Source organism: Chlorocebus sabaeus, chromosome 1 (assembly GCF_047675955.1).
Source record: "Chlorocebus sabaeus isolate Y175 chromosome 1, mChlSab1.0.hap1, whole genome shotgun sequence".
Classification (NCBI taxonomy): Eukaryota; Metazoa; Chordata; class Mammalia; order Primates; family Cercopithecidae; genus Chlorocebus; species Chlorocebus sabaeus.
This window is the reverse complement of record NC_132904.1, coordinates 56436882-56461269: the sequence shown is the minus strand read 5'-3', so window position 1 is coordinate 56461269 and position 24388 is coordinate 56436882. Positions and strand designations below refer to the sequence as shown.

General features: G+C 37.8%; 1 protein-coding gene across 12 annotated transcripts in view; it reads right to left on the bottom strand.

Annotated features, from left to right (window-relative positions):
* Positions 1-24388, bottom strand: part of STK33 (serine/threonine kinase 33) — a 270185-nt gene that overhangs the window by 78568 nt on the left and 167229 nt on the right. For all 12 annotated transcript variants that reach the window (XR_012093839.1, XR_012093837.1, XR_012093833.1 and 9 more), the window contains 3 exons: positions 21977-22052; positions 17441-17553; positions 16903-16988 (listed from right to left, as the gene is read on the bottom strand). Coding sequence is in view for 6 of the 12 variants with exons in the window: in XM_008007679.3 (XP_008005870.3) it covers positions 16903-16988; positions 17441-17553; positions 21977-22052 (275 nt within the window). In the remaining 6 variants the exon portion in view is untranslated. The remainder of the gene's footprint in view (positions 1-16902; positions 16989-17440; positions 17554-21976; positions 22053-24388) is intronic.

Genomic DNA, 24388 nt, shown 5'->3' with positions numbered 1-24388 from the left:
ACTTTATTAAGGCTTCCTTGCTTCATGGCCTAGGACAAGATCAATTTTAGTAAATATTCCACATGTGCTTGAGAACATGTACATTTAGAGAACTGTGTATGTGTCTACTAGAATAAGCTTGTTGTATTGTTAAAATCATCCATATATTTTTTCTTTGTTTCATATATCAGTAATTGAGAGAAGTGCATTACAATCTCCTACTATAATGGATTTGCCAATTTCTCATGCAATGTTGTCAATTTTTGATATATATTTAAGGTTATTTTATTAGTTGCATACATTATTAAAATTACTATATAAACTTTTTGAGTTGAATCTTTAATCATTATAAAGTGACCTTCTTTATCCCTTAACGATGATTTGTTTGTGTTAAGGTATATTTAATTGGTATTAATTCCATTATACAGGTTTTCTTTGTGATATTTCCCTGATAGGTCCTTTTCCATTCTTTGTGTTTCAATATTTCCATGTCTTTATGCCTCAAATATGCTTCTTATAAATAGTAGAGAGCCAGATTTTTTAAAAATTCAATTAGATAATATACCTTTAAACAGGTATTTTTAACCAATGTACTTGTAATTATTTCTGTATTTGGACTTGTTTCTCCCATCTAAGCCTGTTATTGAAATGGGAAAAGTTCCCTCAGCCCCTTTGCAGGGCATGCAGTGGGGGTGTGGCTCGCTTCTTCTGTGTCCCACTGCTCAAACCTCTAGAGGGAGCATGCAGATGGGCAGATGTGGGGCTCCAACCCCAGGGCAGCATCTAGGGGTGAATGTTTACAGCTCCTGAAGTCCCAGTGGGTGTGTGTTACAGGGTGTTCTTTTAGTTTAGCAGTCCATAGGTGGCTTGTGTTAATAGGTTCAATTAGACCCCCTGCCTTATTGCAAGGACAGAGGGCTTTCTGCATTCCAAGCTTTCTTGCTTTGGTGTACTAGAATAATCTGATCACACGAGGGCTTGGAGAATGAGTGCAAGGTTTTATTGAGTGGAGGTTCTCAGCAGATGGATGTAGAGCCAGAAGGGGGATGGAGTGGGAAGGTGGTTTTCCCCTGGAGTCAGGCAACTCAGCAGCCTGGGCTCTCCTCCAACAGCCCCAGCCAAACTCCATGTTGTTCTGCCAGTGGATGGATTGCAGGCCTGCTGGCTCTGTGCCGCGGTGTGACTCTCGATGTCAAGCTGCTTGTGCGTCTGCCTGCTAGGGTCTTGGGGTTTTTATAGGCCCAGGATGGGGGCATGGCAGGCCAGGGTGGTCTTGGAAAATGCAACATTTAGGCAGGAAAAGACAAATGCCTGTCCTCACCTAGGTCTATGGGCACATGCCCGGGGGTAGAGCCCTAGCCAGGGACCATGCCCTCCTCTACGCACTTTGGCCTCCCAAAGTGCTGGGATTATAGGTGTGAGCCACCATGCCCAGCTTGCTTTCTCTGTTTCTTTCTTAATATTGCCAAAGATGTATTTGTTTTGTCGGTTTTTTCAAAGAAACAAATACTGACCTTGTTGATCTCTTCTATTTTATCTTTGTGTTCTATTTAGTTGATTTTTACTCTTAGTTTTATCTTTCCTACTACTTTATTTGGGTTTATTCTGTTAAAATTCTGGAATGTTAAGTTAGATATCATTGAGGGAGCGGAGCAAGATGGCCGAATAGGAACAGCTCCAGTCTCCAGGTCCCAGCACCAGTGACACAGAAGACTGGTGATTTCTGCATTTTCAACTGAGGTACTGGGTTAATCTCACTAGGGAGTGCCGGACAATCGGTGCTGGTCAGCTGCTGCAGCCCGACCAGCGAGACCTGAAGCAGGGCGAGGCATCGCCTCACCTGGGAAGTGCAAGGGGGAAGGGAATCCTTTTTCCTAGCCAGGGGAACTGAGACACACAACACCTGGAAAATCGGGTAACTCCCAACCCAGTACTGTGACCAAGGGTCTTAGCATATGGGCACACCAGGAGATTATATCCCACACCTGGCCGGGAGGGTCCCACGCCCACGGAGCCTCCCTCATTGCTAGCACAGCAGTTTGTGATCTAAGGGCAAGGCAGCAGCAAGGCTGGGGGAGGGGCACCCGCCATTGCTGAGGCTTAAGTAGGTAAACAAAGCCGCTGGGAAGCTCAAACTGGGTGGAGCTCACAGCAGCTCAAGGAGGCCTGCCTGTCTCTGTAGACTCCACCTCTGGGGATAGGGCACAGCTAAACAACAACAACAACAACAACAAAGCAGCAGAAACCTCTGCAGACGCAAACGACTCTGTCTGACAGCTTTGAAGAGAGCAGTGGATCTCCCAGCATGGAGGTTGAGATCTGAGAACGGACAGACTGCCTGCTCAAGTGGGTCCCTGACCCCTGAGTAGCCTAACTGGGAGACATCCCCCACTAGGGGCAGACCGACACCCCACACCTCAAACAGTGGAGTACACCCCTGAGAGGAAGCTTCCAAAGCAAGAATCAGACAGGTGCACTCGCTGTTCAGCAATATTCTTATCTTCTGCAGTCTCTGCTGCTGATACCCAGGCAAACAGGGTCTGGAGTGGACCTCAAGCAATCTCCAACAGACCTACAGCTGAGGGTCCTGACTGTTAGAAGGAAAACTAACAAACAGGAAGGACACCCACACCAAAACCCCATCAATACATCAACATCATCAAAGACCAAAGGCAGATAAAACCACAAAGATGGGGAAAAAGCAGTGCAGAAAAGCTGGAAATCCAAAAAATCAGAGCGCATCTCCCCCTCCAAAGGAACGCACACAGCTCATTGCCAGCAACGGATCAAAGCTGGATGGAGAATGACTTTGACGAGATGAGAGAAGAAGACTTCAGTCCTTTAAACTTCTCAGAGCTAAAGGAGGAATTACGTATCCAGCGCAAAGAAACTAAAAATATTGAAAAAAGAGTGGAAGAATTGATAACTAGAATAATTAATGCAGAGAAGGCCATAAACGAACTGACAGAGATGAAAACCACGACACGAGAAATACGTGACAAATGCACAAGCTTCAGTAACCGTCTCGATCAACTGGAAGAAACAGTATCAGCGATTGAGGATCAAATGAATGAAATGAAGCGAGAAGAGAAATCTAAAGAAAAAGGAAGAAAAAGAAATGAACAAAGCCTGCAAGAAGTATGGGATTATGTAAAAAGACCAAATCTGCCGGGCGCGGTGGCTCAAGCCTGTAATCCCAGCACTTTGGGAGGCCGAGACGGGCGGATCACGAGGTCAGGAGATCGAGACCATCCTGGCTAACACAGTGAAACCCCGTCTCTACTAAAAATACAAAAAAATAAGCTGGGCGAGGTGGCGGGCGCCTGTAGTCCCAGCTGCTCGGGAGGCTGAGGCAGGAGAATTGCGCGAACCCGGGAGGCGGAGCTTGCAGTGAGCAGAGATCCGGCCACTGTACTCCAGCCTGGGTGACAGAGCGAGACTCTGTCTCAAAAAAAAAAAAAAAAAAAAAAAAAAAAAAAAAAAAAAGACCAAATCTACGTCTGATTGGTGGGCGTGAAAGTGAGAGGGAAAATGGAACCAAGTTGGAAAACACTCTTCAGGATATCATCCAGGAGAACTTCCCCAACCTAGTAGGGCAGGCCAACATTCAAATTCAGGAAATACAGAGAACACAACAAAGATACTCCTTGAGAAGAGCAACTCCAAGACACATAATTGCCAGATTCACCAAAGTTGAAATCAAGGAAAAAATCTTAAGGGAGGCAGAGAGAAAGGTCGGGTTACCCACAAAGGAAAGCCCATCAGACTAACAGCAGATCTCTCGGCAGAAACTCTGCAAGCCAGAAGAGAGTGGGGGCCAATATTCAACATTCTTAAAGAAAAGAATTTTCAACCCAGAATTTCATATCCAGCCAAACTAAGTTTCATAAGTGAAGGAGAAATAAAATCCTTTACAGATAGGCAAATGCTTAGAGATTTTGTCACCACCAGGCCTGCCTTACAAGAGACCCTGAAGGAAGCACTAAACATGGAAAGGAACAACCGTTACCAGCCATTGCAAAAACATGCCAAAATGTAAAGACTATTGAGGCTAGGAAGAAACTGCATCAACTAACGAGCAAAATGACCAGTTAACATCATAATGGCAGGATCAAGTTCACACATAACAATATTCACCTTAAATGTAAATGGACTAAATGCTCCAATTAAAAGACACAGACTGTCACACTGGATAAAGAGTCAAGACCCATCAGTTTGCTGTATTCAGGAGACCCATCTCACATGCAGAGACATACATAGGCTCAAAATAAAGGGATGGAGGAAGCTCTACCAAGCAAATGGAGAACAAAAAAAAGCAGGAGTTGCAATACAAGTCTCTGATAAAACAGACTTTAAACCATCAAAGATCAAAAGAGACAAAGAAGGTCATTACATAATGGTAAAGGGATCAATTCAACAGGAAGAGCTAACTATCCTAAATATATATGCACCCAATACAGGAGCACCCAGATTCATAAAGCAAGTCCTTAGAGACTTACAAAGAGACTTAGACTCCCATACAATAACAATGGGAGACTTCAACACCCCACTGTCAACACTAGACAGATCAATGAGACAGAAAGTTAACAAGGATATCCAGGAATCCTTGAACTCATCTCTGCAGCAAGCAGACCTAATAGACCTCTACAGAACTCTCCACCTCAAATCAGCAGAATATACATTCTTCTCAGCACCACATCACACTTATTCCAAAATTGACCACATAATTGGAAGTAAAGCACTGCTCAACAAATGTACAAGAACAGAAATTATAACAAACTGTCTCTCAGACCACAGTGCAATCAAACTAGAACTCAGGACCAAGAAACTCAATCAAAACCGCTCAACTACATGGAAACTGAATAACCTGCTCCTGAATGACTACTGGGTACATAACGAAACGAAGGCAGAAATAAAGATGTTCTTTAAAACCAATGAGAACAAAGATACAACATACCAGAATCTCTGGGACACATTTAAAACAGTGTGTAGAGGGAAATTTATAGCACTAAATGCCCAAAAGAGAAAGCTGGAAAGATCTAAAATTGACACTCTAACATCACAATTAAAAGAACTAGAGAAGCAGCAGTAAACACATTCAAAAGCTAGCAGAAGGCAAGAAATAACTAAGATCAGAGCAGAACTGAAGGAGATAGAGACACAAAGAACTCTCCAAAAAAATCAGTGAATCCAGGAGTTGGTTTTTTGAAAAGATCAACAAAATTGATAGACCACTAGCAAGACTAATAAAGAAGAAAAGAGAGAAGAATCAAATAGATGCAATAAAAAATGATAAAAGGGATATCAGCACTGATCCCACAGAAATACAAACTACCATCAGAGAATACTATAAACACCTCTACGCAAATAAACTAGAAAATCTAGAAGAAATGGATAATTTCCTGGACACTTACACTCTCCCAAGACTAAACCAGGAAGAAGCTGAATCCCTGAACAGACCAATAGCAGGCTCTGAAATTGAGGCAATAATTAATAGCCTACTAACCAAAAAAAGTCCAGGACCAGATGGATTCACAGCCGAATTCTACCAGAGGTACGAGGAGAAATTGGTACCATTCCTTCTGAAACTATTCCAAACAATAGAAAAAGAGGGAATCCTCCCTAACTCATTTATGAGGCCAACATCATCCTGATACCAAAGCCTGGCAGAGACACAACAAACAAAGAGAATTTTAGACCAATATCCCTGATGAACATCGATGCAAAAATCCTCAATAAAATACTGGCAAACAGGATCCAGAAGCACATCAAAAAGCTTATCCACCATGATCAAGTGGGCTTCATCCCTGGGATGTAAGGCTGGTTCAACATACAAAAATCAATAAATGTAATCCAGCATATAAACAGAACCAAAGACAAAAACCACATGATTATCTCAATAGATGCAGAAAAGGCCTTTGACAAAATTCAACGGCCCTTCATGCTAAAAACGCTCGACAAATTCGGTATTGATGGAACGTATCTTAAAATAATCAGAGCTATTTATGACAAACCTACAGCCAATATCATACTGAATGGGCAAAAACTGGAAGCATTCCCTTTGAAAACTGGCACAAGACAGGGATGCCCACTCTCACCACTCCTGTTCAACATAGTGTTGGAAGTTCTGGCTAGGGCAATCAGGCAAGAGAAAGAAATCAAGGGGATTCAGTTAGGAAAAGAAGAAGTCAAATTGTCCCTGTTTGCAGATGACACAATTGTATATTTAGAAAACCCCATTGTCTCAGCCCAAAATCTCCTTAAGCTGATAAGCAACTTCAGCAAAGTCTCAGTATACAAAATTAATGTGCAAAAATCACAAGCATTCTTATACACCAGTAACAGACAAACAGAGAGCCAAATCATGAATGAACTTCCATTCACAATTGCTTCAAAGAGAATGAAATACCTAGGAATCCAACTTACAAGGGATGTAAAGGACCTCTTCAAGGAGAACTACAAACCACTGCTCAGTGAAATAAAACAGGACACAAACAAATGGAAGAACATACCATGCTCATGGATAGGAAGAATCAATATTGTGAAAATGGCCATACTTCCCAAGGTAATTTATAGATTCAATGCCATCCCCATCAAGCTACCAATGAGTTTCTTCACAGAATTGGAAAAAACTGCTTTAAAGTTCATATGGAACCAAAAAAGAGCCCGCATCTCCAAGACAATCCTAAGTCAAAAGAACAAAGCTGGAGGCATCATGCTACCTGACTTCAAACTATACTACAAGGCTACAGTAACCAAAACAGCATGGTACTGGTACCAAAACAGAGATATAGACCAATGGAACAGAACAGAGTCCTCAGAAATAATACTACACATCTACAGCCATCTGATCTTTGACAAACCTGACAAAAACAAGAAATGGGGAAAGGATTCCCTATTTAATAAATGGTGCTGGGAAAATTGGCTAGCCATAAGTAGAAAGCTGAAGCTGGATCCTTTCCTTACTCCTTATACGAAAATTAATTCAGGATGGATTAGAAACTTAAATGTTAGACCTAATACCATAAAAACCCTAGAAGAAAACCTAGGTAATACCATTTGGGACATAGGCATGGACAAGGACTTCATGTCTAAAACACCAAAAGCAACGGCAACAAAAGCCAAATTTGACAAATGGGATCTAATTAAACTAAAGAACTTCTGCGCAGCAAAAGAAACTACCATCAGAGTGAATAGGCAACCTACAGAATGGGAGAAATATTTTGCAATCTGCTCATCTGACAAAGGGCTAATATCCAGAACCTACAAAGAACTCAAACAAATTTACAAGAAAAAAAAAACCCCATCAAAAAGTGGGCAAAGGATATGAACAGACATTTCTCAAAAGAAGACATGCATACAGCCAACAGACACATGAAAAAATGCTCATCATCACTGGCCATCAGAGAAATGCAAATCAAAACCACAATGAGATACCATCTCACACCAGTTAGAATGGCAATCATTAAAAAGTCAGGAAACAATAGGTGCTGGAGAGGATGTGGAGAAATAGGAACAATTTTACACTGTTGGTGGGATTGTAAACTAGTTCAACCATTATGGAAAACAGTATGGCAATTCCTCAAGGATCTAGATCTAGAAGTACCATATAACCCAGCCATCCCATTACTGGGTACATACCCAAAGAATTATAAATCATGCTGCTATAAAGACACATGCACACATGTGTTTATTGCGGCACTATTCACAATAGCAAAGACTTGGAATCAACCCAAATGTCCATCAGTGACAGACTGGATTAAGAAAATGTGGCACATAAACACCATGGAATACTATGCAGCCATAAAAAACGATGAGTCTGTGTCCTTTGTAGGGACATGGATGCAGCTGGAAACCATCATTCTCAGCAAACCATCACAAGAACAGAAAACCAAACACCGCATGTTCTCACTCATAGGTGGGAACTGAACAATGAGATCACTTGGACTCGGGAAGGGGAACATCACACACCGGGGCCTCTCATGGGGAGGGGGGAGGGGAGAGGGATTGCATTGGGAGTTATACCTGATGTAAATGACGAGTTGATGGGTGCTGACAAGTTGATGGGTGCAGCACACCAACATGGCACAAGTATACATATGTAACGAACCTGCATGTTATGTACATGTACCCTAGAACTTAAAGTATAATAAGAATTAAAAAAAAGTTAGATATCATTAATTTTCAGTCCCTGCCCCCTTCCGTATCATTTTTATTTCAGTTTCTCCCACTCTTTATATGTTTTTCATTCCTTCCTACTTTAAAAATCTGATGCCTCCATATTCTCCTTTAGCACACTTTCATGTGCTGCTCCCATGCCCTTGCCCCCTTCCCAGTGCTCGTCATGTGGATATTATCATGAATTTTAATTCTGGGTTATTATGATTATGCTTCCTCTTCTTTGGTTTTGTGTTGTTTTTGTATTTTTTGATACCAGCAAACTCTACCAAGATACTTAAAGACTCTTGCTGCACACGGCTCTTGTGGCATCTCCTGGATTTGTTTTTCCTCCTCTGTAAGTACTTCTACCATGTGTTTTAACTGTAGGACTCTTGTGGCAAACCATCTGAGCTCTTGTATATTTGAAAATATCTTAATCATTCCCTTTCATATGAATAACAATTTGAATGGATATAAAATTTGAACTTGAAAGGTCTTTTTCCCTTAATATATTTAACATATTACTCCAGTTACTCTTGCATCCAATGTTGCTGCTGAAAAGTAGGATGTCAATGTGATTGTTGTTCTTTTTTATATGATTTGCTCATTCTCTCTGGGAGCTTTTAGAATTTTTCTTTTCGATGTTTTAAAATTTCATTATGTCTATTTGTCAGTTTTTTTCTTCTCTCTTATTGGCTAGTCTATCATTTCTTTAAAGCTAAGTTCTTTCTTTAATTCTAATGAATTTATCCCCATTATTTCTTAAAAGATTTCCTCCTCCCTCGTTTTATTTTTTCTCTGAGAATCCTATTAGATAGATTTTGGCACTTTTACTTTTAACCCTACATATCTTTTCTATTTTCAATTTGTTTATCCTCTCCTGCTTCCTTCTGTATAAAGTTCTACAATCTGATCATCTAGTTTTAAAATTCATTCTTTAGCTGTATCTACTATGTATCCTATATCACTGCATTCTATATTTCAACTACTATATTTTTCATACCTACTTGGTTCTGTTTTTATTTCTTATTTTTGCGTCATATTATCAACATCTTCCCTTATCTCTCTTAGTATGTTCACTTTGTTAATTTTTAAATTCTAGGACTGCGTATTCTAAACTCTCTTCTAATGGTGTTTGAAACTTGGCCTCTGAGCTTTTCCTGGGAAGCATTGGCACCCCAGAAGACAAGGCATGGATCTAGAGCCAGTCCTGGCCCTTGGCCTCGAGAGATCAAGGAAGAGTATGGGGAAGAATCCTAGACACCAAAAAACCTGCCCCACTAAGCAACTCCTGAATTCAGGGTTTCACACATGCCCACCTCTTCCCGCCAGGAGAAATAATCTGAGGAGAAGGCACTCCTAAAGTACACCGAAAGCATCACCCAGCAGTCCTAGAGTTTGGAGGCCAAAAGGTAAGAAGTCAATGCCTACAACGAGTTAATTCCCACCCATTTTCCTTGGCTTCTCATTGAATTAGGGCTTCAGTGCTGCTCTGATTTTATTACTTCAGACCCTTGTGAGGAGATAAGCATCGGTGTCCCAAAGCAAGTGATGAGAGGCAAAAGGGGAAACTGGGTTGTTTTGTGTTTCCATTTTAATTCCCTCCTTTGGCTGCACCCTCACCCACTATCCACACCAGCTCAAGCTATCCCTTTATCTTCCCAGGGATTTCTCACTCTTCTCTGAATCCTGGTATCATGAGGTTTCTCTCTAAAGTTACTGCAGGTTTAATCTTCAGAGAAGACACAGTATCTTCGCAGGAACCAGAATCTCCTCTAGCAGGCCCTTCACTGAGTGGTCTTGAAACATAAACAGCTGTGATCAACTGCATAACACTACTATGTCAAAAGTCCTTTCATTCCTATCCACTTATTTATATAAGGTTCTTAGTGTCGATAAAAACTAAAAACAATACAATATTGCTGAACATTGTCTCATTCTAACAATAGAAATATTCGATCATGTATGCATGAACTAATCGGGAGGGAAAGCAGCCCTATCCATCCACTAAAGCATTTCCAATATGATATTGTTAGTTTAATAATTCTAAAAAAATAAAATCATGTTCTCTTGATTGATTATATACTACTGATAATAATCATAATGAAAAGTCATTGTTAAATAATTTTTAGAAATTATACAGCCTTAGAGTCCCAGGAAACAAAAACAAAAATTTAAATATAAATTTGAACCTTTTTTTGTAAAATGAGACAAATTATAGGTGATTAATAAAATCCATTCAAGCAAAATTATTATTACATTAGGATAAAGTTCTGTGGAAGAAGTAGAATAGAAACACACATTCAAAAAGAAGAATGAATAACCTAGTTTCTGTTAAAGAAGAACTTGTTCATAAATATCTAAAAATGAATGAGATGGATGTCCCATATAGGTAAAAACTGATATTAGCTTTATTTTTAATTACAAATGTTTATATGAGAAATTATATCCCTTGCAATTAATTACATTTATGGTGAAAATTTTTAAAGTTCAACCTAAAAATATCTGAGGAGACTCGTCATTTTTCAAAATTCTTTTTTGTTATAATTTAAACATAAAAGTTTGAACAGATTGTTCCAAAACACTTCATTCTTGTTCCAATCTACAAAACCAGCACTTCTAGACTTTATTTTTTCTCATACCATTTTCCTAGTCACCTAAGAAGCAGTTTTGATTGCTTTTACTCTCTTACCTAACACGTCTACTTAGTTATAAAATTATGTTTTCTTTCTTAGGTCTTCTTTCTCCCCTCTTCTCTGTTCCCACTCACTGCCCTAGTTCCAGTCTTCGTTATCTCATCCCAGTCCACTTCAATTCTCCGGTTTCTGCTTGCCACCATGACAACGTTTATCACACACTGTTGCCAGATAACTCTTCCTGAAGTTCTGTCAGTCCTGGCCAACAGTGTATTCACCAACCCACTAACTGATAGAGTCTCAGACACTTGCCTACTTGTTGCCAACCTGTTCCAATACTCATTGTTTCTATTTAACTCCCGACTCTTGGTTCACCTCCTCATTAAGATCCTGCTTCCTTCCACCCTTTAGCCACGACCTGTGTATATGGGTTCCCTCAAGACCTTCAACTCCAATTTATTCCTAGGGCTCTTCCTAGATTCAACTGAGATTCAAACTACCTCAGGCAAGATACTCCATTCGAATAAGAGTTCTTCCCTCAGAATCTAATCACTATCTCTAGCCCACAGACTTCATCCAAATCCATTCACATAACGCTCCAAGGGTGAGAGGGATAAAAGAGAAAACTCACATAAGCACAGCAGTGATCATGGCACTTGAGTGCCTTTTAGTAGTAAGTCATTGCCAAATGAATCAAATGTAAAGTCTTAGGGTCTAGAGCAAAATAGCTCTAACCTTCCTTTTCAACACAATTTCCCACTACTGTCCTATATGCCTTCTATGGTTATAGAAAAAAAAGGAACTACAAATTATTCTCTGAATATACTTCATATTTTTTCTATCTTTATGCCTTTGAAAAGTTATTTCTATCTAGAATTCTCTTACCTTCCTTACCCGGACTCCTACACTAATTTCTATTTTTACCCAGTTTTTAAAAAGCCAGATCACATATTACCTCCACCCTTAAGTAATTTTTATAATCCCCTAAAGCAGGGGTGTCCAATCTTTTGGCTTCCCTGGGCCACATTGGCAGAATTGTCTTGGGCCACACATAAAATACACTAACACTAACAACAGCTGAAGAGCCAAAAAAATAAGAAAAAAATAAATAAATCTCATAACGTTTTAAGACAGTCTATGAATTTGTGCTGGGTTGTGAGTTGGACAAGCTTGCTTAAAAGAATAATAGCTCTCTTCTTGGAAATTTAGTAGTAGTTGTTATAGTACATTTACGTCCTTGTGGATCTATCATTCTCTGCCAGTGTTTTTGTTTTAAACCCTTTATTAGGCTGTGGGCAACCTGTGGGCAGGGACCATGCCAGACTGATCCTTGTGTCCTCCAAAGCACATAGTAGTTATCTAATAAACATTTGTTGAATTACTGAGTAATAACCAATAATTGAATATTGAGTAAATCCCCAAGTGTCCTGGCTCATGAGCTTTTCCTTAACATAAACTTTTTTTTTTTTTTTTTTTTTTTGAGATGGAATCTCGCTCTGTCACCCAGGTTGGAGTGCAGTGGTGCGATCTTGGCTCACTGCAACCTCCACCTCCTGGGTTCAAGCGATTCTCCTGCCTTAGCCTCCCAAGTAGCTAGTACTAGAGGCACCCGCTACCATGCCAGGCTAATTTTTGTATTTTTAGTAGAGATGGGGTTTACCATATTGGCCAGGCCGATCTCAAACTCCTGACCTTGTGATCCACCCACCTCGGCCTCCCAAAGTGCTGGTATTACAAACGTGAGCCACCATGCCTGGCCTCCTTAACGTAATTTTTATGGAAAGCTTCATTAGAGACTCAAAAATGTATTCACATATATAAGATTAATTCAGAATGTATGAATAACTACATACAGTGAAATAAAGTAAGAGTTAACATATTTAGGATGAAAATATACAGAAGGAAAAAATAACAGCCAACAATTAGTTAGGTATCAGAAAATTTCCATCCTCTTACATAGAGTATATATGTTAAAGCTAAAGGTCAAAAGCTAATGATCAAAACCCGAATAACAATACGTAAATTAATGAACAAAGGCCCTGTTCATACATTAGGAAAGACTGTTCTGAAATTAGTCCCTACACCTTGATTACAAAGTGCTTTTGTAAGGTTGTGACTACAAAGCAAAGTACAGACTTACTTGTGGTAAATTAATTACTTAAGGAGAGGAACTGTTTTATTCATCTTTGTACCTCTCTAGTACCTGATGGATTAAATAAAATGATACTTGCTACAATCAATATAGACATTTGGGTGATTGAGGTCCTATTTAAAATAAGCCACCTGGCAAGACTGATGCACTTAAACGATATTAATAATTTCTTTCATTTCAAAGAGCATACAACTGTTCTTTACTACCTATGAAATGAAGTTAAAATTGTAACCTGGATTCAAGTCCACTCATGATTTTCTTTTCTTTCTTAGTCTCACAATTTTCTTTCCTTTTCTGGTCTCATTTCTCACTTCTTTCCTTCAAGCTTCTTATCTGCCAGTCAAATTAAACTTTCTGACTTCACGCTTGCTTGCCTCCATACCTCTGGTCATTTTGTAATTTCTTATGTCATTTATCATTTTCTTCCTTGCATTGAATCTTATACATAGGTTGTTTTCCTTACTAAATTGTAAGTTCCTTATGTCAGAGACCATGTCTTATGTGGCTTTAACTATATTTTATACCTACACTTGGTACCTGGTAGGCGCACCCGTGCGTGCACACACAATGTGTTGAAGGAATTAATGTTTGAATACCATTAAAGCTCAAACTACATTTTGGCAAGACATAAAAACAAAACAAAACAAAACAAAACAAACAAACAAACAAAAAAACTGGCTTCCTTAATTTATAGCAGTGGCTTTTAAACATAAGTGGGCAGAAGAAATACCTGGGAAACTTGTTTAAAATGTAAATTCTTGGTGTTATTTGTCACCAGGAGACTTTGAAGGAATACCAAGGCAATTACCTAATAAGAAGCAATTAACTCCTGAACCACAGTTGACAGTAAAAGGAAACGAGGAAGAAATGAATGAAAGAAAAGAACCGGCATATTCCCACCCATTAGAGTCAAACTCTTTCTTTGCAAGAAAGTCATTTCTTGGGTATTTTTCCTTACATCTAACCTCTGACTTTTTAAAACAGGATGACAATATGTATGTGTTTATTTGAAATTCCATTCCCTTAAATGTACAAGAGAAATAGTTATTTTTCTTAGAATACTTTTCAGATAATTACCATATTTCAAAATGCACAGTACATAGGCTAAACCATAGAAACTTTTTATAGAAAAATGTTACTATGTGTTAGGTATTGCAGAAGGTAAGCTCTGGTTATAAAGCAGCAGGGCGCTGAGAGAACTATCATGTTTTCCTCAGATTAATTCAAACAGAGGATATGAGTCATAGAAAGTAAGACTTCAAGTGGTTAAGAAGAGTTTTGCCTTTTAGAAGTTTGTAAAATGCCAGTATTCTAAATTTCATCCACTGAATTCCTTAGGACACTCCGATATAGCACACAATATCTGTCACTTCTCTATCCATTTGGCAAAGACTTCATAGAGACAAATGTTACAGAGGCTCAAAAATGGAGACTACTAGAAAAATGACCAAAGCCAGAAATAAAGTTGTGCTAATTAGAAAACAAATAATTAAATGGCCCAACCCGAATGTTGTGTGATGCTGAAAAGAGATAAATTTCTAAGGCACACCATCTGTTTTACAGTTTATTTTGCTGTACTACAAACCTACTCAATATAGTTTTGCAGTGATCTAGCTGCTAACTCATTTGCACAATTACTTTAGGCCAGAAATAATTATTGCACAGAATCCTCTGAGAGAGCAACACATTCATAGAAGAGGGCAAATATAATTCATTCTTGGATGAAGACTATTTTTAGCCCTTAAAGGAAAAAAAAGTTATTTAAAGCAATGATTAGAAATTGCCAAAGGAAAATTAGGTAACTTAAAAGGAGGGTGATATCACTATATATTTATGTATCTAAACTTATCTGAGGTTCTTAATGTTTTAGTGCCTAAAGACATGTTGCTGGGGCCTCTTCTCTCTATCTGTATTTTCTTCCTTATTTATCTCTTCAGTCCAATGGCTTTATGTGGTGTTTGTATACTCATGATTCTCAAATTTATATCTCCATCTTAAATCTTTCCAGTTTCAAACTCATATATTCAATTATCTGTTTGGTATCGCCACTTGGATGCCACGTAAGCATTGCAAACTGATCCTATCTAATACAGAACTCTTGATTCACCATCCCTGTCCCAGAAAGAAATCTATTTCTCCTACAGTCTTCCATATCTCAGTAAATGGCACCAACATCGAACCAGTTATTTGAATAAAATCTAGATGTCATCCTTATCTCCTCTCTTATCCTCATTCTTCATCTAATCCATCATCAAATCCTATCAATTATGCCTCTAAAATATAACTCACATTTTTCTCTTCATCTCTGTTCTATCCAAGTCACTATTATCTCTCAACAGTACTACTTCAACATCTATCTAATTCCCTATTTCCAAGCCATTCCCTACCCAAATAGTCAGAATGATCTTTTAAGAATATTATCGGCCGGGCATGGTGGCTCACGCCTGTAATCCCAACACTTTGGGAGGCCGAGCCGGGCAGATCACAAGGCCAAGAGATTGAGACCATCCTGGCCAACATGGTGAAACCCTGTGTCTACAAAAATACAAAATACAAAATAAAATACAAAACAAAAAATACAAAAATGTGCTGGGTGTGGTGGTAGGTGCCTTTAGGAGGTACGTGCCTCCTTAGTGCCCAGCTACTAAGGAGGCTGAGGCAGGAGAATCGCTTGAACCCAGGAGCCGAGATTGTGCCACTGCACTCCAGCCCGACGACAGAGCGAGACTCCGTCCCCCCCCAAAAAAAATTATCATATGCTAATTTACATTTTAAATGTAATTATATCATGTATCCCCAATACCTAACACAGTATCTAGCAAATAATGGATCTACAATTTTTAATAGATGAATACTCTCTAGTAATATTCCCATATGGCTCTAATAATTTCTAATCTCAGTTCACAGAAAAATTTCTGAGGTATCTACAGACCTATCCACTTACTGAATCATTCACTCATTCAGCAATTGTTTGAGGATTGTATTAATCGAAATTAGGTCCAGCTGCACACTATAGGGTATTTTAAAGATGACAGAAGTCTGTTTCCCATTCATAAATTCTGGAGGTAGGCAGTGAAGGGTTGACATGGCAGCTCTGTGAGCTACTATTATGGTTTCTTGCATCTTGTTGCTCTGCCATTTCCAAATTCCACTTTATAATCTAATATGGCTACTCAAATTCACATCTGCATCTACCAGGAAAGAGGAAGTACATGAGAAATGCCACACCAGCTCCATTTAAGGACACTTTCCAGAAATTGCACCCACTTCCACTTGCATCTCACTGACCATCACGATAACTAGCAAAGAACACTGGGGAAGAGTCTTTTAACTGGACAGCAATGTTTCCAACCAAAAGTCAGGATCCTTATTATTATAGAAGGAGAAGAATAAATATTGAGGGATAAGCAGTAGCCTTTTCCAAGGTTCCTCTTGTGACCAGGTAATGTTTGGATGCAGGGATACGAAGATCAGTAAGACACAAGGTCTGTGCTTGAAGAATTTAGTCTAACGGCAGAAAGCAATATGTAAATAAATAAAATTCCAAACCAGGAGACTGCCACTGTTTGGAGATCATGGCTTTTCTGAGTCCCTAAAGATTTTCTACACCCCAAGAGTTGAAAGAGAGGTGAGTGGTTCCAGTGTTTTACATCACTGAACTATATAGACTGTTTCAACTTTCCAGAGCTATAATATTGGACATTTTTCAGCTCTGTTCTATTGGACATGATAGTTTCATGACACTGAACAAAGATCATTTAAACCTCTATAAATATATATAAACAACTGTGACAACAGTTCTAACAGTTTGAAAATGCCCATTTTCAGAAATTTGTCAAGACTCAATGTTTTTTAATATGACAGAAAATCAAACTAACTGACTGTTTTAAGATTATACAGAAAATTCCAAGACAAAATAAAAAGAAATGAGCAATGGTAGCGTGTCAGAAAGAAAGAAGTAATATTGTAACTTACTGTTAACCACTGGTTATCTAGTAGTTCCTTAGCTGTGATTCTGTGAGCAGGATCTACTTTCATAAGTTGTTTCAAAACACTTTTAGCTAAAAATAAGAAAAAAATCCTGAAAAATCTTATTTATTTTAACTACAATTAATAGCATACATTTTACAATTTTTTAGGATTAGGTCTGTATAACAGGAAAGAAAGATGTCAAGTATACAATAAAAATCATCAGTATAAATGCCTAATAAATAAAATTTAAAGCCTAAAGTGAAGTTTTATTGCCTGGATTACCTAGTTTAATGGTCTATAGTAAACATTAGCTAGATGATCAGCAAATTTCCTCTTTAACTTTTACTACGTATTTTCTGTTTTTGAAAGTTTTGATGATGAACAATCACAGTGAAGATATTTCTATTTCCACAAGTAAATAGTGTTCATTTCCACAAGTAAATTTAATGACGAAACAGAGATTTAAAACATTTTAACCACTGGCCAACTTTCTTATGTTACTTATATTAGCTTTAGCAAATAATAACACACTTATACTTACCACAATCACTTATGGAATTCCAGACTGGATTTTCAAAATGTAGTTCTCCTTTTCTTATTAATTCAAAAAGCTTCTCTTCTGAGCTTGCCAAAAAGGGTGGTTCTCCACAAAATCTGCAACAAAAGCAATCACTTTGTTTAAATTTTTTAAATAACAAAAATAAGGCTATTAAAATTAAGTTTCCATAGGACTTGGAAGTAGTGCTGCTTCATATTTAAGGAAAGGATGGGAAGAGATGGGTACCTGCCTGGAAGTAAAAATGGAAGCAACAGGGTTTTCCAAGATCAGTGCTAGGCTCTTATTTCAATATTTAGAGAAAGGATCTGGTAGAGGAAGTACGCAAATATACACTAAAACCTCCAGATTAGCAATGACCCAAAGCTCTTGCAGGTGGGGAAACACTAAGCTTAACTGGGGCTAAAATATGGGAAGGTGAGTGTAAGTGTACAATAATAGTCATAGCTAATGAAGGAGATACACTTTGAGAGTGAGCAACAGGAAGGTAATACCTTAAGGTACATAATGCAAATTGACCCAACTGAAAAATACAGTGAGTTATCAGGGTCTAATTAGTTACCAAAGTCTAATGACCAGCTAAGGCTTTTATCCGTAGTAAAATACTATACAAATGTTAGCAATAATAAAAATAAACCAAGACTAACCCTGGGAATTTCTTTCTATTTTTTGAGATGGAGTCTTACTCTGTCTCCCAGGCTGGAGTGCAGTGGTGTGATGTCGGCTCACTGCAACCTCCACCTCCTGGATTCAAGTCATTCTCTTGCCTCAGCCTCCTGAGTAGCAGGGATTACAGGCATGCACCACCACGCCCGGCTAATTTTTGTATTTTTAGTAGAGATAGGGTTTCACCATGTTGACCAGGCTGGCCTCGAACTTCTGACCTCAAGTGATCTACCTGCCTTGGCCTCCCAAAATGCTGGGATTACAGGCGTGCACCAATGTGCCCAGCCCTAACCCTGGGAATTTCTATAGGATCTGAGTCAAAGCCAAAAAGCCATTAAAATTGACACAACTCTTCAAAAATTGTATATGAAATGAAAAGGGTCTGAATGTGGAAAAATCAGACAATAATTTGACCCTTTGGCCTGAAAGGGTGAAAGCTGAGTACACATAATGACCAACATCAGTAAAACCATGAGCAGTGTGTATAAAGTAAACATGGGCTTGTAATACAGAAACAATGTATCTTTAGACTCTTAACAGAACATGGCAAGCCTATAAAGCTATTACTTCAATAAGTGATCTAGGTCAAAACTACAAGAACAAGCTTAAAAGCTGACTTCAATTCTTCATAATACAATATCAACAAATGTCAGCCATCCTCATTACTGTCAACTCCAACACCTGAGGGCAATCCTAAGCCAACAACCAGATTTGTCCAAAGACAACCAAACAGATGAAATTAGATTCATCACAGGGGCAACTCTGTGTCTATTCTTCAACTCTCAGGAATATATTTTTATACTTCATTGATGAAAGAATAAAATGGTGTAATTTCATTATACTTCCCAAACTGCTGGTCTACACTGTACATAAGTATACTAATCTCTATGTCTTTTAACAGTTACATTTTTACTAATTTTCTTTATATTTTTAATTATTTAAAAATCTAACTCATGAACATTTTCTGAATAAGTCAAAATTTGATTTTTTCATAGTAATAATGATGATTATGATAACTTTTGTGGGGAGAAAAGTTGCTTTCATCCTAGTGGTTTATCAAACTAGACCGGACAATAGAGCTTTTTCATTTATCAATAGGTTCTTACTAAGTATTTATCAGTATCATATTGTTTTGCAAACTCTTATTTTAATACTTTTTATCTCTCTAGCTCATTCTGATTTCCTCTGTCTCATCCTATTTGCCTAGATATTTAGTTTTAAAATGCAATTAAAAAGCTATGGAAAACAAAATAGCCAGAAAAATGGCCTTCTGGACAATTACTATATATTATAATAGTGCAGGCCAGCAAAGGCCTACTTCATTGAGCCTGTTATCAACCAGTGATATACACATCCACCAATTTCTTAGCTGCCTCTACATTGCCTGACTAGCATGCAACTATAGCTTAAGGGCTACATCTTAAAAAGTTCACTTTTTTTCTGTTCTTTGCAATTTTACTTACATAAAAATGTATCTAACGGTTGGTTAATCAGCAGCATACAAAATTTTATGACAGCAATTTCCTCCACATCCAGAAAAGGGAATCCAAGAAATGAAAAATGTCTCTTAAAGTCTTCCCACTATTTTGTTGCATTCATAGAAATCAAAACAGCAGAGGACAGTAACTACAAAGAATATTTACTTATGCTAATTTCACCTTGAGAAAGTATGTTAGCACTATCTGATTAAATAGAAATGAATCAGAGGTCACTGAAAAACAAGCAAATAAACCCCCTGGAGAAGGTAATATGTTTGTGCTCTTGGTGAAGGAAATTATAACACCATTGGGCTCAGACAGATTAATGAATAGGCACTGATTAGCTAAGTAAGAGTCTACTGTAAAGAAAAGACAACGTCATTATGATGATATGCAGTCACACTCTGAAGCAGAAAAATTAAAATTATATTTCTAAGAAAGAGAAAGATAGTTAAGATATAATACATTCACCTTCCTGAACACCAAGTTCAAACTAAGAAGGCAGCAAACACTATATGAATTGCATAATATTAGATTATATGTAGGATGTTTGACTTATGCTTTTGATAAAGCCTTGAGAGTATAAATATTAATTTAAAAGCTATATTTTAATTAAAGACTAAGGCTCAGAATTTTTGCACCATGATTTTAATCAGCACAAAATGATCAAAAACTTTTTGAATACTTTTATACTTTATGTAATCTAAGCAACGATGTGTGTTGACCAGCTGAGTTACAGCTACAATCACATCATCCAATTTCTACTGCCTGTGTATTCCATTTCACAGACCTGTGAAAATGTAACTACTGTGATGTCAATATTTAGAAATGATCTGGAAGAGGTAGTGCATAGTGAAATCTTCAATATGACCATAAAACTAATGTTGCATCAACATAAAAATGTTCACATTCACCAAGAGGCAGAACAATGGTCACTAACTTTTCAGAACACCTCTTAGAAAATTCACTTTAATTCAATTTAACAAACATACTGAGCACTGAATGTATGTCTCTTATACCACATACCAGGAATGCAAAGATGAATAATCTAAGGTCTCTGTCCTCCATGGAATTTGGAACAAGGAAAACAGATACAATATATATAATATTATAATATAGTTTTTAAAAGCTTTATGAGACTACATAAAAGGGAACAATGAATTCTATTGGATTTACACAAGTACAAACCTTCCTGGTTAAATGTTCCTATTTTATTATTTTTTCTTTCAACATTACTGTTTTGCATGCTACCTTAAAATCTTTTGTGGAGCATGAGAAAGTATATACATAATAAACGTAGGAACTCTGCTATGGTGGGGTAAAGTAGGAGTAGAGAAATAGAAGGCTTTAATGTTTGAAGTCCACCCAGGAAAGAAGCTTATAAAGAAAAAGAATACACACATACCCATACACACCCCAGAGGCATGCGACACAGGGTGCGTCCGAGTATTGAAATGTGACCTGGAATCATCACAGCACAGTGTAGGTGCACAGGAATACATATCTAGCCCCAAACTGGAAAGGCATGCTGGAGTCAGGTCATGAAAGACCTGCTATGCCATGCCATGCCATGCCAGGATGCTCTGATACTTATCTGTATACAAATATATATATATGTATGTATATATATATCAAAGGCTTTTAATCAGGGAAGCAGTATGATCAGATTTGTGATTTGAAAGGACACCCCTGGCAGCAACATGAAGGACAGACTGGGGAGGGTGTCCAGAAGTAGGGAGAACAGTCAGAAAGACCCTGCAATAGTCTAGAAAAGGAATCATAAGGAGAAAAGATACAGGTAAAGAGAAATCAAAGAATAGGTAAGGATATTTCAAAGGAAAAATGAGCAGGACATGGAGTTTGACTGAATCTTGAGAATGAAAGAGAAGGAAGAACAAGAATGACTGAAGGCTACAGCAGCATTAAGGGAACTGGGAACTGTAGAATACTCCCCTAGATCCTGAGTGACCCTCTGCCTAGTTAGTACCCGCTCCCACCTATGCTCTGCCTGTATGGGCAGAACCAGTGCCAGGCCACAGTACTTGCCTACACCTGATAAGCTATAAGTGAACTTCATGAAGCTTTTGGTTTGTAGCAAGGGATACAGGAGGTGTTAAGATTTTTCATTTTGCTCAGATCATATTGTTGCATTTATAGATCAATGAAAACCAAAGCTGAAAGTTATAAATTTACAGTATTAAAAAATACCTAAGGGATGTGTACCTGACAACTAATAAGAGAACTTTTAGAATGATCTCCCAATTGGTTTTTAAATCACTTTTTAAAAACATATATTAGTTTTAATTTAAAGTCTATATCATTCTACTGTTAGAAACTATCCACTCATCTTAAAGTGTACATTTAGCAGGCTACTTACAACATGTACATTATGACACCTATGCTCCAAATGTCACACTGCTGGCTATAGTCGTGGGCATTGATAACTTCAGGGGCTGCCAAGCAAGCAGAAATAAAATAATATTAATAATACAATAAATGTCTTTTAAATGCTTAAACACAAAGCATGAAAAATGTGCTGATGTGCTGTAATTTATTCTCCCATAGGGAAAAGAAAACCAACAGCAGATGTTAAATGAATAATGCACAGGCCTTAACAATTGATGTCACTGTATCCTCACTCCTATCATTTAGCTTCTAATGGAACAATGGTGTAAACTGTATAACTAAATGCACTACCCTTTATTTCTTTAAATTGTTAAGAAATGATTTTGCAAAGATTGTGTAGTTATAGTAGAAGACAACAATATCCCAGCCCTTTCCACAAAATAGAATTAAATATATGCCTTAAGTAGATGTAACATAATGCAAGCCCAATATGTGGAAATCTGGATTCACAGAAAAACTAAGGTACATGGTTATAAATCACTTTAGTAAAATAATAATAGCATCACTCCTATAACAGAATATGAACTATTTTCTGCATTTTCAAATAAGAAAGCCAAGACAAAGAGAGAGCTCCTATAAAACTGGATCAAAAAGCCAACTAGTCACAAGTCATAGACTATACTAAATGTGTGTGTGTGTGCATGTGTGTGTATATATACACATATATATATACACATTTTTTGAGACAGGGTCTCACTCTATTGTCCAGGCTGGAGTGCAGTGGCATGATCATAGTTCACGGCAGCCTCAAACTATTAGGTTCAAGGTATCCTCCCGCCTCAGCCTCCTGAGTAGCTAGAACTACAGGTGCATACCATCATGCCTGGCTAATTGTTTTTTAAAAATTATTTTAGAGATGGGGTCTTGCTGTGTTGCTCAGGCTGGTCTCAAACTCCTGGCCTTAAGTGATCCTCCCATCTCAGCCTCCTGAATAGCTGGGATTACTGGCATGAGACACTACACTCAACTGGCTGCCTTTTTAAAAAGTCACAAATGACATTGCAGGAACATGTCTATTGTACCTCTACAGCTAGGAATCAGATATCTTTAAGAAAAAATAAAAAGAAAGTAATTATAAGCAGAAAAATAAAATATATGTACATATTTCAATAGAACTTTAAAATTTATAAAGTACTTTTGCATAAGTTGTTACTTGTATAAAGTATGTTAAGAATTCTGTGAGATAGGTATGTAAGCATTTGACTCCCTTTGCCAATGAGGAAACTAAGTTTCAGATATATTAAGTGACTTGCCTAAAGTTACACAGCTGCAGAGTGCCTTCTATGCAAAAGGTGCATTTTTATGTTAGAAAAGTTTCAATCTTTCCCACTTACACACACACACACACACACACACACTTTTTGATAACTACTAAAACAAATGGAATTTCATTTTCTCCTTTTTCCTCTGCCTAGAGTTAAAGAAATGAAAGGCAACAAAAAGGGGTCAAAAGATTAAACAGAAGAAAGAAGGTACAGATGACTAACACTGAGCAATCTGTCTCCAAATAATTGAAAATTAACTAATATTTTCCTTTAAGCTGCTATTTGTATTCATTAACACTACTTAAAATCTTTAAATATGGAATTTTTAAAGTTCCAGTTGCTCTATGGCCACACATCTATGACAAGGGCAAATTCTGTGACTGGATTCAATGAAGGATTTCCACACTGGTGCAGCACACAGCAGGGGACAGGAATTCCTGGCTCCTTCAGAGTCATCTTAATTATCAGGGGCATTTCAATTTGCACCATCATCCCAGCCCTCACAGGGATGCAGAGGCCAGAGTAACTGCTAAGAAGCCATTCAGGAAGTTAGCAAAGCTCCACAAACCATCTGTCTTCTCTCTTGTTCTCTCAATTGTTATCAGTGTAGACAACTAATAAGGAGGCATAAAACTCAGGGTGCTTGAATATATTTTCCCCATGTAACTACAGACCAGATGTCTTTTGCCAACAGGGGGATATGAACAGAATCTAAAGTAGCCTTTTCCCAAATAAGATAAAACAATTTCAAAACTTTATGCATCTAGCAGACAAAAAAAGCAATGAATTAGGTATACTCTTCAGTAATAAAAATAAATAAACTACTGATACAACAACATGGATAAGTCTCAAAATCATGGCGTACGACAAAAGAAGAAGACAAACACAAAAGAGTTTGTACTGTATGATTCAATTTAGATAAACTTCTAGATATGCAAAACTGAGCTGTGGCAATAGAAATCGTCAGTGGTTATGGGTGGGGGATTGACTGAAAGGGACACAAAGGAACTTTCTGGGGTGATAGAAATGTTCTATGACTTGAACATGAGGGGGTAGTGATTACACAAGTGTATGCATTTGTCAAAACTTAAAATTTGTGCATCTTATTGCCAGTAAAT